This window comes from Delphinus delphis, chromosome 18 (assembly GCF_949987515.2).
Source record: "Delphinus delphis chromosome 18, mDelDel1.2, whole genome shotgun sequence".
Lineage (NCBI taxonomy): Eukaryota > Metazoa > Chordata > Mammalia > Artiodactyla > Delphinidae > Delphinus > Delphinus delphis.
The window spans coordinates 5,650,778-5,665,263 of record NC_082700.1 but is presented as its reverse complement, the minus strand read 5'-3'; the positions used below and the strand labels follow the sequence as shown (position 1 = coordinate 5,665,263).

Here is a 14,486-nt window from a genome sequence, read left to right as displayed (position 1 = left end):
CACCACCAAACTGCCCACACCTAGAGTTGCAAGATGAAACACAGGATGGCTAATTAAATCTGAATTTCAGATAAACAAATGATCCTGTGTCCCATGCAATACTTGAGACGCACTCATGCTAAAAAAAAAATTATCCACTGTTTATCTGAAATTCAAATTCAATTTTGTGTTGTCTATTTTAATTTGCTAAATCTGGCAACCCTATCCACGCCCTTTACCCTACTTTATTTTCTTTCCATAACCATTATTACCTCTTAACTACTATATACTCCTTTTCCCTGATAGGATGAAAGCTCTCTAAGAGCAGAAATATTTGTCTGTTGTGGTCAGAGTGCTGTTGGTTCCTAGAACAATGCCTGACATGTAACAGGCGTTCAATAAATACAGGCAGACCTCACAGATGCTGCTTTTTCTACAGACTGAAGGTCTGCGGCATCCCTGCATCGAGGAAGGTCTAAAGGCACCGTTTTTCCAACAGCAACTGCTCACCCACTTCAGGGCTCTGCGTCACGTTTTGGTAATTCTCTTAGTATTTCAAACTTTTTCATTATTACTGTATTTGTTAGAGTGATCAGGAACCTCTGATGTTACTATTGCAAGATTACAACTTGCTGAAGGCTCACATGATGGCAGTACTTTTAAATTAAGGTATATACATTTTTTTTAGACATAATGCTGTTGCACACCTAACAGACTGCAGTACAGTGTAAACATAACTTTTGTACGCACCGGGAAACCAAAAACTTCATGTGACTCACTTTATTGCAGTGGTCTGGAACTGAACCCACAATGTCTGAGGTAGGCCTATATTTAATGAATGAGTACCTAGTTTCAACAAATATTACCATTTTGTCATATTTTCCTTCTCTACCCTTCTATTCGGAATGATGTTTCTGGGGGGGTGGGGGGAGAGGAACCTTCACCTATATAGTACATTAACCGCGTCTGAATCAAAGACTAGCAGATGTCATTCCTTTCATGTAAGTAGGTCCTCCCTCCTAAACTACACGGTATGCCATGTACTGTTTAGAAATGTTTGGGTGTAACGACGCATTTTGTAAAGAACAAGTACTTAAAATACTTATCTGCATTTTTGGTGCCTAGAACAGATCCAAGTTAGGCATTTAACAGATATTTGGTAAATTAACAAATAAATCTGCCACCATTTTATCCAAAGACCAAAAGTTCCTCCAAAACACATATGAAACGTTTGGCCTTTTAAGTACCAGTCATAAAACAAACATCATCTTGTTAAATGAACTGGTAGCAAAAAAAAAAAAAAAAAAAAAAAAAAAAAGGACCATCTTCTCTCTGTAATTCTTTATTAAAAATACTGCTGTACACGTAGAGACTGAAAACAGGATTAAAGATGAATAACCCATATTGGGATCATGACATTAGAACTTAACATACTGGTGCTTTTCAGGGAAGTTGTTGACATCCAAATTACAGAACCAAGGTCAAAAGCAAAATACAAAGGTACCCTCAAAAATATTTACAATGAAGTAAATACATTAACAGATTTTAAAATAGGTAACAAAAAACTGAAATGACCAACGTTACATGATTTCAAGGGTTGTCCGTTCTGTGCTTGTATCTGTCGTAACAGGAAGGTGTGCAAGTTTATATCCTTAATTTGAGTACTTTCAGATATTAAAATCTTCCTATGAATTAAAAAGACTAACTTTTAGACAACCTGTTAAATGGAATTACACTATGGAAAAGAGGGCTCCCCCAAAAAACACCTAAGCAGAACTAAGAGTTCTATTGAAAACCATTCCCAATAAAAACTAAATGAAAAATAAATATAAAACAAAGCTTAAAAAAAATAACGTATTACCTGACACCAACTGTTTTCTGGCTGACAATATTTACTCATGAAAACATATCAGCTGTCTACCTTTTTATTCAAACCAAGTCCTGAGGTTACTAGGGGCTGAAGCAAGCTAGCATTTATGATGCAAACACTCTTGGGGTTGTGATTTGAACCGGCCTCGCAGAGGGAAGTTTGCTGGTCTACACAGAATGAGAAAATCAAGCCCTATTTTACCCCTGCCCTTCCTTAGCTTTTGCAAAACATTGGTCCACAAATTAAATTTTCAAAAAGTTCCCAGACCCTGAAACTAAAATAGATGATCCCCTTTCATTTTCAAAGAAAACAATATTGGAAAAAATCTCCAGCCCGCTTATAAATTAAGCATTTCATATTTCTTCTAGAATACAAGTAGTTCTTTTTTGTACAAAAGAATTACAATATGATTTGTCAAAAAACATATAAAAAGACAGCTGCTCTTTGTCAAATACATGAGCTAATAATGATAAAAGACTTTTGCATGTTAATGTCTCCAAGTTCCTGTTCCTTTTACATAAAAAAAGAACATTATGGTGGCAAATGTTAATTATCCTTTGAATATTGAGCATTATGTTCTTTTAAAATCCATCCTGATCAAATGCAATAACTGATTTTCTTTTTAACTCAACAACTGATGCTACCAGACGTGGACTCAAACACACTTGTTAAAACATGTAAAGCGTGTCTCTAGTCTTCAAAGATTTTGGGTGAAGAGGTGCTTTTTCTTGATGCAAATCTCAAGGCAGAGAAAATCATTTTAAAGCTTATAAAAAGTGGACAGAGAAATATTAAAAACTTCTCTGAAAACTACAAATATGTATAGTTATTAAAATTGAAGACTGTAACGTCAGTTGCAAGTGCTTGGAAGTCTTTCCTGACCTTTTGAGTTTCCGCATTTTCTTCATAGTTGCATGATGAGCACCCAGTGCTAGCAAAACATTCAGTGCTGGGAAAGGAGACAGAGTCTTCATCACTGTTTTTTATGAAAGAAAATTCCTATGTATTTGGCAGTCTTCAGTATCAAAGTATAGGTATTTCATTAACTAGAAATTCCATGAATACCCAAGTTTGGCGACAACTGCACGTCCAAATGTTAAGAAAGTTAAGAGGAGGAAAATTCCAGACTTTTGAGACTGACTTATTCAGGAATATCCCACATAGTTATTATCAAAAGCACTATTACTTTGGGCTAAGCAGTGACTGCAAAGGCACAGCAGATTGTTTTCCCTCCAGATTCAGGCTGTAAAACTTCAGAAAGCTCCTGATGCCAGACCACCGCTGTGTTTAGTTCGTCTTCTGAACAGTGTCTCTGTATCTGTATCCAGTGTAAAGTACCATAATAAAGCTGTGGTTCAAAGAACAGAACTTTATACAAAAAAGCAAACTGGGAAAAACCTAAAGCAATATACTCCTGAACTTCAGGCCTTTAACACAATTTCTTAATTTTTTTCTGTTAAAAAATGGCATAAATGTAAATGTATCTGATTAGCAGGGAAACGCCTTTGTAAAAAAAGGCTCTGGTTGAATTTGGAGCAAAGAGCTCTGTGTGCTCCTTCAGTTCCTGTTTGTCTAACCCTCATTCAGAAAGGACTTAAATCAACTAATAGGGGAATTCACACCCAACAAGTCACTGAAATTTTTGTGTGTTCTTAAAAACAAAACAAAAAACACACAAAAAAAATCTCAAGCTGAACTAACAGTGGGTGGCATACAGAGCTTGCATACAATACTCTTACAAGAATTATGCACTATACGGTACTTCCATGAAATCATTTACCTGGTCCCTTATGTTACTCAGGGCAACCCATCCCCAAAAGAGCAAATTCTGCAACCCTCAGTGACAAAAATGCTGCCCAGCATTGTTTCCCAAAAACCTCCTTGCAAATCGTTTCCCTTAATAAGTATACAATGTGGCAAAAGTTCAAAGATCAGAAAAAAGTCTTTAAAAAATTAAAATTAGTGCATATACAAGTGGAAAAAACAAAAGCTGGAACATCATTCCCCTAACGGTGCTCCTTAATCTAAAATAAACTCTTCACAGGTGTGGCCCACCGGCAGCCACAGCTCAAGGATAAGTGAAACATTCTTCCTTTCAAGTAACAGCGCACCTGACCCAAGTGCAAGCAGCTCTGCTCATCTTCTGCTTGTTTCCCAAACGCGAAATGAGATGATGAGAACAGTTCAGCTGTAGTGCAATTTGCTATTGGTTAATAAGCTCCTCGGCCATATCCCGCCTGTTTTTTTTTTTTAAGCAAATACTACAACTGACCATTTGCAGCTGCAATCAGTTCTTGAAAAGTATTTTCAAAGCATCGCTTTAAGTCACTGTAAGTCACCACAAGTACACTCTTCTCATCTCTGGAAATGAGGCTTATTTTTTCTGGCACACCAGCATCTAACTGAAACAGACAGAAACACAACATATGAAGTTCAAGCCTATTTTAGGACAACACTTGCAACAGTGATATATGAAATATTTTTTAAAATGTTGTCACATTCCCCTCTAGAAATTCATAAATATTTTACATCACTAATCACTATGCACACACTTTTCAACTCAGATGCGTTTTTAAAAAACTGTCCTAGGGGCTTCCCTGGTGGCACAGTGGATGAGAGTATTCATTAAATAATCTTCATTTAAGATGTCTGTCCATGGCTTATTTCCACAGGATCCACCTGTCAGTGTTTATTCTAGTTCTACATATTTTTAATTACTGGTGCTTTGATACTATGGATACTGTTTTCTAAAATCTGGTAGAATTATTCTCCACTCGTTGCTCTTACGAAAAATGTTTTCCCCTTAAGGGAAAAGGGCAAATGAATATACAAATTGTACCAGGTTAGCTCAATGATAACATAGTCTTGTTCTGTCTTATTGACAATACTCTCTAAAGAGTTTTAAGGAGATTCAAACACGGCAAAGTAGTGCTTAAAAATAACACCACCGTGTTTTACCTGAAGGGTTAGCACACTGTACGCCAACAGCTCTAAATCATGTGCCACCGTAGGTATTTTCTCCTCCAGTCCTTGTAATTTAGGGACAGTTTAGACCAGGGGTCAGCAAATGTTTTCTATAAAGGGCCAGATAGTAAGTGTTCTAAATTTCAGGGCCATATATCAACACAAGCCTCTGTCTCATACTCTTCTTAGCTGGTTTTGTTTTTACGATCCTTTAAAAATGTAAAAACTATTCTTAGCTTGTAGGCTGTACAAAAACAGGCACAAGGATTTGGCTCACAGGCCAGTCCGCCAACCCCGGATTTAGATATAAACCTATACACAAAGGCTAGGCTATACTTCTGGAGACCCATTCTCTCTGTAATTCCAAGTAATTCGTAAGGAAAATGCACTCCTCCCTCCCTCCATAAATCGCACCTCTCCTGGCCCTTTCAAAAACACAAAGCTCACCTCTCAAAATTATGATACATCTCTACCTGCTTACTTCATCTAATCACTTCTAATTCTCCATTTATCACAGCTGGGTCTAGTGATATGCCCAGTACTGCGTTTTCACTATTATTAACACTTGATTAACACCCACAGCTGACAGCACATGAACTAAGGACATGCAGGACTCACAATGACTGAGAAGAAAGGAATTCAACTTTTAAAAAATAGTCAAACACAAAATACTGCTTTGTTTGTTATAACAAACTACACTTGGTAAATAAAAGAGAGTGGGGCGGGGGTGTGGGAGGCAGTCCTTCTGTGACATTTTATCACAGCAGAAAGATCCACAATGAAGAATTCTTAAATTATTCATGTAGGCGTTAAAAAAAATCCTCCCTGGGGCTTCCCTGGTGGCGCAGTGGTTGAGAATCTGTCTGCTAATGCAGGAGACACGGGTTCGAGCCCTGGTCTGGGAGGATCCCACATGCCGCGGAGCAACTAGGCCCGTGAGCCACAACTACTGAGCCTGCGCGTCTGGAGCCCGTGCTCCGCAACAAGAGGCCGTGATAGTGAGAGGCCTGCGGACCGCGATGAAGAGTGGCCCCCGCTTGCCGCAACTGGAGAAAGCCCTCGCACAGAAACGAAGACCCAACACAGCAAAAATAAATAAATTAATAAACTCCTACCCCCAACATCTAAAAAAAAAAACCTCCCATTCTACAAATTGTTATTAAGTAGGTACACCTAATAATTATTAATAAAATGTCTTGTACACTATAGCAGACCACATCTTAATTTCTTAAGTCTCAGTATCTGTAGGAGATGCAGCTCTATAAATTGTAGATAACAGCACTGTGATCTTAAAAGTCCAGATACAAATTACCTTGTTAAGACAAGAAATGATATGACTGAGGTCAATCCAAGGAGCGCCCGCTTCTGTCACCTGATGAAAAAGATGATCCCTAAAGAGTTTCAACAGATAACGGTCTCCAGTCTCCGACCAGGTAGGATCCTTCTGAAACCTGGGGGAAGGTAATATTTCACCTCAGTAACTCATGCTGTATACCACAGGGCTATATGTTTATACTTCAGACTCAAAACTAGTTGAATTTTATTGTTTTCTACAATAAATCAGAAAGTTGCGTTTGTGTGTAGTTTTTTTTAATCAAATTTTATGTCCAGATTGCCCATAGATTTTTAAAAACTAATCTCACTGAACATGAAAGTATATGAATACCACTTGCCACTTCTCAAGGCAATCACCCCCCTTACACACTCCTATTTTATAATCGCTTCCTTCTTTAGGGCCCTACCATTAGATAAAATGGGGAAGAAAGCAAATGTCTTCAGATATCTTTAGAAATAGGTTGAAAGAGATTATCCTTTTCCTCCTCCACCCTTAGGTCATACGGTAGAGAGAGGTGGTCAGACAGGTGTTCTGCTTTACTGGGAGCATAAAACAGGGAAATGCTTACGAAGCAAAAAGGGGGTAGATTCTGGTTTCCTACCATCATGTGATGATGTGAAAGTGAGCTGCTAAGAACTGGAAAACTGACCAGATGATCACTGCTCAGTTTTCAGTGACCCATGGAACTTACAGGCTAGTGGGGAAAACAGACATTCAAATAGTAATTGCTTATTTAGAGAATGCTATTAAGAAGAAGGGATATGGTATAGAACAGAAACATGAATTCACCTGGGAAAGCAAGGAAGGCTTTCTAGGGAAGGAGTGGATGCTCTTCCCAAAGGAAGAGTGCCCCTTAGTCAGAGGTATGAGGTTTTGCAAAGGACAGAGCAAGGAGCACTTAAGAAACTTAGGAAAGGTCAGTGTAGCTGGATGGGGTTGGGGGAGAAAAGAGAAGAGAAGAGAGGGAGCAGAACTGGAGGGGTGCAGAGTAAGGACAAGGAGGGGTGAAAAGCCAGGCAAAGACAGCACTAGAGGCGAGGAGGACAGTAAAAGGAAAGAAACACATCTGAAGCAAGGATAAAAAGGGAGAGGTCAGACCATGCAGCCTTAGATCACATTTAAAAATTAGATCTGCATTCTGAGAACAAGGAGGGGTAAGCCCACCACAGTCATGTATCTGGGTTCATACAACAAACGGAAGGTGGAAGATTCTTTCCTGCAGAAGCTGACCTACCCAAGGGAAATACTGACATTTGGAAGTCTACCAACAACAAACAAAAACCATACGTAACAACATCATGCTGCTTTATCACACAGTCTATTATATAATCCCTGCCTCCACAAGGAACTTCCCCCTAGCTTTTAAGGATGTCATTTTTAATATGAATGAACAGCCAAGGATCAGAAATCCTTTGCAGAATAAAACAAAACAAAGCAAACTGTTCTTTTTTCTATGAGATATTGCAGGGAACAGAATAAAAGTTAAATAAATTAAAAAAAAAACCCACTCACTAAAAATCTATAATTGACAGTCTCAGAGAAAAGGAATTAAATGCTATAAGACAGAAACATGCAGAAAGCAGAAAGCAGAAAGTTGTTGAAAATTTAAAAAATGATAGCAGAAATTCAAAAATTCAAAGGATTAGGGAAAAACCCTTTAATTTTAAAATTAAGTTGAGATTATTGCCTAGAAAGTAAAACAAAAAGATACAATATAGAAAATAGAAGAGAATATTAGAAAATCAATTGCAAAGGCCTAAGAGCTAAGCAATGGGAGTTCCAGAAAGAGAGAAGAAAAGTTTTCAAAGAAACAATAAGACAACTTCCGAGAACTCAAAGACATAAATTCCCAAGATTAAAATGCCCACCTGTTGATTCACCAGAATGAATCAAAAACCCACACACACCACAGCACATCGTTGTGAATTTCTGCACATCAGTGATTAAAAAAAAAAAAAAAAATCCTAAAAGCATGGGGAGTGGAGAAGGATTTGGAAAGAAAATGGCTTTGAGTCCGTCTGGAAGTTAAAAGACAATGGAGCGACGCTTCAAATTCTGAAAGAAAACTATCATTACTATTACTTAACTACGTACTAGAGGTACTAGCTAACACAATCACTCAAGAGAAATCAAAAGTATAGAAATTAGAAGGGAGGAAATATACTGTCATTATGTGAAGACACGATTATATGCCTGGGAAACCCAAAAGAATTTACTGAAAAACTATCCAAACACTAATGTACCAAGGTTCAAAATTTATAGAAATCAATCGTTTTCACATACAACGATATAATCAATCATATCACATACAAGGATAACTCCTTATCCTTAGATAAGGAGTCTAAGAAGACAGAATGGGGGGAAATTCCCATTTATAATAGCAACAAGAAAAAATACCTAAGAACAAACTTAGTGTGCTATAACTATATGAAGAACAATGTAAACACTGAAGAACACCAAAGCAGACATCAGCAATACAACGACATGTCATTATCTTGGTTAAGATAACTCCACATCTAAAAACACAAATGCTCCTTAAGTTTACTAATAAACTTAATAAATATACCATCAGGTTTAAAAAATTTTTTTTTAACTAAACAAGCTGATTCTAGAATTTATACAGATAATTTAAGTTTTAGGAAAACAACAAAAAACAATAAAATGGAGATAAGAAAGAGCTAACACTACTAGATTTTAAAATGTCAATCATGATGGTGTGAAAGAGGTGCTGCCTTAATAAACCAGTGGAAAAAGCTAGACTAGTCCATAAATAGCTTCTGGACCACTGGGTAGTCGTCTGGGGGTGGGGGGAGTTGGATTCGTACCTTACATCCTATATAAATTCTGAATATATAAAAAACTTTAACAGGAAAAAATTGAAACCTTAAGTGTTCTAGAAGGAACTACAAGATTATCCCTTCACAATCTTAGAGTAGATATGCCTTCTAACTTTCTTACTATGACTCAAAATCCAAAAGTACAAAAGAAGTTTGATCAGTTAGACTACCATAAAAATGCCTACGTGTGAAAAGATTAAGCAGTCAAAAGAAAAATGACAAACTTCAAAGAAAATGATCACAAAGGGTAAATCTCTCTGGCTCCTGTACATCAAGATGACAGACAATCCAACTGAAAACAAAAATGCGCAAAGGATCTGGTGAGACAGAAAAGGAAATATAAATGAATCAAAAAGATAGGCAACATGCTCATTATGAGTAAATACCAAAAACACCTGCACTGAGATTTAATTTCTCATCTATCAGGTTGTCAAAAATCGAAATTTTTTTTTTTTTTTTTTTTTTTTGCGGTACGCGGGCCTCTCACTGTTGTGGCCTCTCCCGTTGCGGAGCACAGGCTCCGGACGCGCAGGCTCAGCGGCCGTGGCTCACGGGCCCAGCCGCTCCGCGGCATGTGGGATCTTCCCGGACCGGGGCACGAACCCGTGTCCCCTGCAGCGGCAGGCGGACTCTCAACCACTGCGCCACCAGGGAAGCCCCAAAAATCGAAATTTTGAAAGAAGTGTTGTTGGTGAAAGACTCCCATGCACTGTGCCTGGTAAACCCGTCTAAGGGCCATCATCACAGTCACAAATCACAACGGGTGCTGACCTAACGATCACAGTCGAACTCGCATTTGTGCACACACTAAATTAAGTATGTGTAAGTCAGTCCCTGCAGAATTGCTTATACTAGCAAGAGGCTGAAAACAACTCAAATGCCCATCAATAAGGAACTGGAGAAATAAATTACAGTGTACCTACAGGACGGACTATTACATGGCCAAAAATTATGAGGAAGCACAGCACAGTGGTTAACAGCATGGACTCTGGGACCACCATTCTGTCTGGATTCGAATCCTGACTCATATGTGACCTTGAACAAGGTTTTTAACCTCTCTATGCCTCAGCTTCTGGGTTAAAAGGGAATACTAACAGTACCCAGCACCACAGGGCTGTTAGGAGGATTAAGTTAGGTCATATTTGTTAACTATTGACAATAGTGTTGAGCATACACTAAACACATCTAAAGAGAAAGATTTCCAAAATATATTGTTATGAGAAAAGAGCAACAAACAGAACACTGAACATGGTTTACAATTTGTAGATATTTAGAAGTGGGGGGACAGGGGTGATAAGAATATACAGTTGTAACTCGGAAAATATGTGCAAGAGACTAATAAAAGACTGGTGGGAGGAACTGGGGAGACTGGGGGTGTCAGGTATGAAAGAGAGATTTTTTATTTTTCACTGCAAACCCTTTTCTACTTTTTAATAAATTGGTTCATATAAAATCTATTCAAAAGATTTAAATAATAAAAAGAATTTTCTGAGGACAATCTGGAATTATATGCCCAATCATACTATCAATAAAGTATAAAAGTAGAATAAAGGTATTTTCAGACTTTCAAAGACTCAAAAAACTCACCTTTCTCAGGAAGCTACTGAAGGCTGTGCTTCATTAAATCAAAAGAATAAACCAAGGAAAAAAGCAAGAAACAGGGCAAGCAACACAAAGGGAGAGACAACGAGAACAGCACAGGGAAGCTCAGGTTCTAAAGTGAGAGTGTGAGCAGGCCTGAAGCCAAGGAGCCCAGAGTAAAGGGCAGAGGCTCCAGGTGCAATTTCTCTAAGGGGAGGAAAAAAAGGGAACTGACAGGTTACCTATTTTTGACCATATGGAAAGGTATTTTAGAACTCTGGCAGAGAGTCTGGAATGAACTAGTGGTAAATATTTTTTCACTTGTTTAGTTTTCTATATAAGACAATAATTAACATCAGGAAAACAAAAATCTAAAAACAAAATACAAAAGAAAGGAAATACGGTCATGATTTACTATGCAAGGCAGCTACGAACAATATTTACCTTGTTCTAACAATGCCAACACTGAATAAAGATTTATCTCAAAATTCATGGGTTAAGCGGTACAATGTGTGTGTACTTAGTTAAGGGAAGGGGGTGTGAGAGAGAAAGCCTCATCTTCCACAGGACAAAGTCATTAGCTGAGTTACAAATTGAAGAAAAATTTAAACACTGAAGGAAAAATCAAGGAACAGCACTCTAAGCATTATACTTTTTTAAATAAAAGAGATAAATGCCAGAAAGAAGCAGCTGAAAGTCTTTTTTAAATGGTTCAACATATAGTCATGTTCTCTTCATTCAGAAAAACCATCAGGGAAAATGCTAACTGAATCTTTTAACTTTGAAGAAAGCTAAGGGAACTTAAATTTTGTGGTCAAAACATTCTCCCAAGCAATGATATTTACCTGTCACCTATCTCTATTAACAGAGGTAACAATCCTGAAATGCAACTTATGCTACAGTGTCAACAGCTGCACTACTGTTCTACCTGTCTTGGACAGGTAGAACGCACAAACACCAAACTTGCTTCTTTCTTGAACATATGGTTAACTTACAAACAAGGCAGAACTAAACAACAAATAATGTAAGATGGTGATGCTATTCCAATGTCACTGATACGACAGCTATAAATAATGCACTTTAGCAGAAAAACGGCTAGAAACATCTGAAGTATCTAATCTGACCAAGGTAATCTGAACTGAACAGGCTTCAGAAAGGAGACAGGGAAGAGGCAGTACTGACAGGCAGAAAATGCACCCTCGTACGCAAACCACAACAGAGATTTCTAACACAGTGTATTTTCTGTTCGCATGTGTGTGTGTGTGAAATCCCTAAGGACAACCACAACGTACGCTGTGGTTAAAAAACCACACCCTAATGGCTAACAATAGGCTTAAGGTCACTTTACATGAGAATTTTTCTTTTTCCAGATAAAACCAGTAAGAATAAGGTATACTCATTCTTGTTACGTCAAATAGTGCCCTTGATTGAAAACACATTGTAAAATACTGTAAATCCTTACTCCGGCCTCTCATTGATTGTTCCCAATTTTGCTAGAAGCCTAAACAGTCTTCCATTTTGAACCTCCTATAAAACATTTTAAAAAGAGAGAGAATATTAATGTTCCAGCTAACTGAATATAAAAGCAAAAGTTTACAAAACTGGTATCCTGTACCAATATTACCTTTAAACAATAAATCTTAATATCCCCACCTTCTGGTTATACTTTTGAATACAACATGTCCATTTCATTCAATAGTAATACTCAAGAAGATTATGCAGCTGTCCATTTTTTTCTTTTTTAAAAATTTTATTGGATTATAATTGATTTACAATGTTGTGATAGTTTCAGGTGCACAGCAAAGTGATTCAGTTATACATACACATATATTCACTCTTTTTCAGATTCTTTTCTCATACAGGTTATCACAGAATATGGAGCAGAGTTCCCTGGCTATACAGTAGGTCCCTGTTGGTTATCTATCTTATATATATATATAGTAGTGTGTGTGTATGGTAATCACAAGCTTGTGATTTATTCCTTGCCCCCTACAGCTGTCTATTTTTAAGAATTATTAAAGTAATTCACATTAAAAAAAAAAAATCAAGATTGTGTCTCATGACTGTAGCAAAGCCGCAAACAAAAAAGAACAAAGCAAATGCCCAGAGGACCTAAGAAATCAAAATACGGAACACTAAGTTTGGACAAAAATATCTGCAAACAATCTTAGCCAGCTGTGTACTATATTCAGCACAGTAATTACTCTGTTTTATATCTATTGATACACACAGATGCAGGTGTGTACACACTCCTTTAACTACACACTTTACCTTTGCAAGGTCTTCCTCTATGACATCATTTCTCATTTGAGCAGCATCCAATTGAGTATAAAATCGAGCACCAATCATGGGCATGATGTCATTTACACTTCGCATCCTGTTTTGGTCAGTCAACAAATATCTAACCAAAATAGAGAAGGATCACTTGAATGCCAACCACGCAATTCACAAAACAACACAACCCCCAAGCACACGGGCACTGCTGCCGCCAGCATGTTAGTGTGCACAACTTCGGAAAAAATTTTTTCATGCAAGTCAAGTTCATTTTTAAAGCTTAGTAGTTATATTTCTTTTCTCTGGAAAACTTTAAGAGCCAATGGAAAAAACTGTAAAAATGTCTCTTTCTCTAAATGTTTTACTATTATGAAAATGAGAAAGGAAAGCTGGGTAGAGTTAGACTTACCATATTTCCATTCTCAAACCCTTCTTTACAATAGTGGGAGACGAAAAGATTGTTACAAATATTTTTGGAGGGGTGAAATGGGGGTGATTGTAGGTGGGGAAATTTTTCCATTGCTCTTCAAAAATAGTTTTTGAAACTAAAACTAGGTCTTCCATTTTGATACGTTAAATAAGCCTCAGCTTTTTAGGAAGCTGTCTCCTGCTCTGTGACCTCATTTACCACCTGTCATGGTATATTTATTTCTGAGAAATCTTCATGCACTAACACACATCAGAAAAGACTGAATCAATTTCTTCTATCATTATAACTAAGGCAGAAAAATATTACACGTTTCAAAAGGCCACCTGTCAGAATACAATGATTATCAATCATCTCTTACTATTTATTCTGATAGGTAAGCCATGTCCTAACCATTCTCATCAAAGCAGCCTCCTAATCTTTCACTCTCTGCTTATAATTCGACCTTATTTTCTCCATAGGACTTATCACTATCTGCAAACATCTTACTTGTTTATATGTTTATTAAGTCTTCCCCATTATAATGGGTGGAAGCTCCAGAAGACGGAAATTTTGTTCATCTTATTCAGAAGTGTCTTCAGCATCTGACATATAGTAGGCATTCTTTTGTTGAATAAAGGAACAGTTATAAACTCATGTGGATAATCTATGTCTTGGCTATTCATCTGTAATTACTGACATATTTGTATCTAACTATGTATAGTATATGTGTACTAACTATGTATAAGCTATGTGACTTTTGGCAAGTTACTTTACATCTTCAAGCCTCAGTTTTGACATCTCTAAAATGGAGCTAATGATGGTACCTAATTTATAGGGTTATTGGGAGAATTAGGTGAATTAATTCATATCAATCAGTTCAAAAGTGCATGATACATAGTTTACTACTCTGTATATTTTAGTTATTGGTTAGTATGGAAGTATGACCTTTTTGTTTATTCATTTTTTATTAAGGAACATTTCGTAACATTTGTAGAAGGAAAGAGAATTATATGATGAATCCTCATGAACCCATTACCCAGTTTCAATAATTATTAACTTATGGCCAATTTATTATATTTATATCCTTTACTCTCACTTTTTTAAAAAAGGAAAATTATAACTTGAGATTATTTAAGACATCCTAGGTATTGTAAGCTACAGCTAGAAATCACTGCTGTGAAAATATATGAAACAAATATTTTTATTTAAAAGAGAAATCAACTTATTTGATTATTA

General features: G+C 37.0%; 1 protein-coding gene across 3 annotated transcripts in view; it reads right to left on the bottom strand.

Annotated features, from left to right (window-relative positions):
• Positions 1 to 1,311: 1,311 nt before the first annotated feature.
• Positions 1,312 to 14,486, bottom strand: part of PAN3 (poly(A) specific ribonuclease subunit PAN3) — a 116,312-nt gene continuing 103,137 nt past the window's right edge. For 2 of the 3 annotated variants that reach the window (XM_059995922.1, XM_059995920.1), the window contains exons 17-21: positions 12,839 to 12,968; positions 12,030 to 12,094; positions 6,126 to 6,264; positions 4,122 to 4,251; positions 1,312 to 3,197 (exon numbers count right to left, since the gene is read on the bottom strand). In XM_059995922.1, coding sequence (XP_059851905.1) covers positions 3,103 to 3,197; positions 4,122 to 4,251; positions 6,126 to 6,264; positions 12,030 to 12,094; positions 12,839 to 12,968 — 559 coding nt within the window. In that variant the 3' untranslated portion in view covers positions 1,312 to 3,102. Of the gene's footprint in view, positions 4,252 to 6,125; positions 6,265 to 12,029; positions 12,095 to 12,838; positions 12,969 to 14,486 lie in introns of all 3 variants that reach the window. The other variant, XM_059995921.1, reaches the window with a different exon arrangement.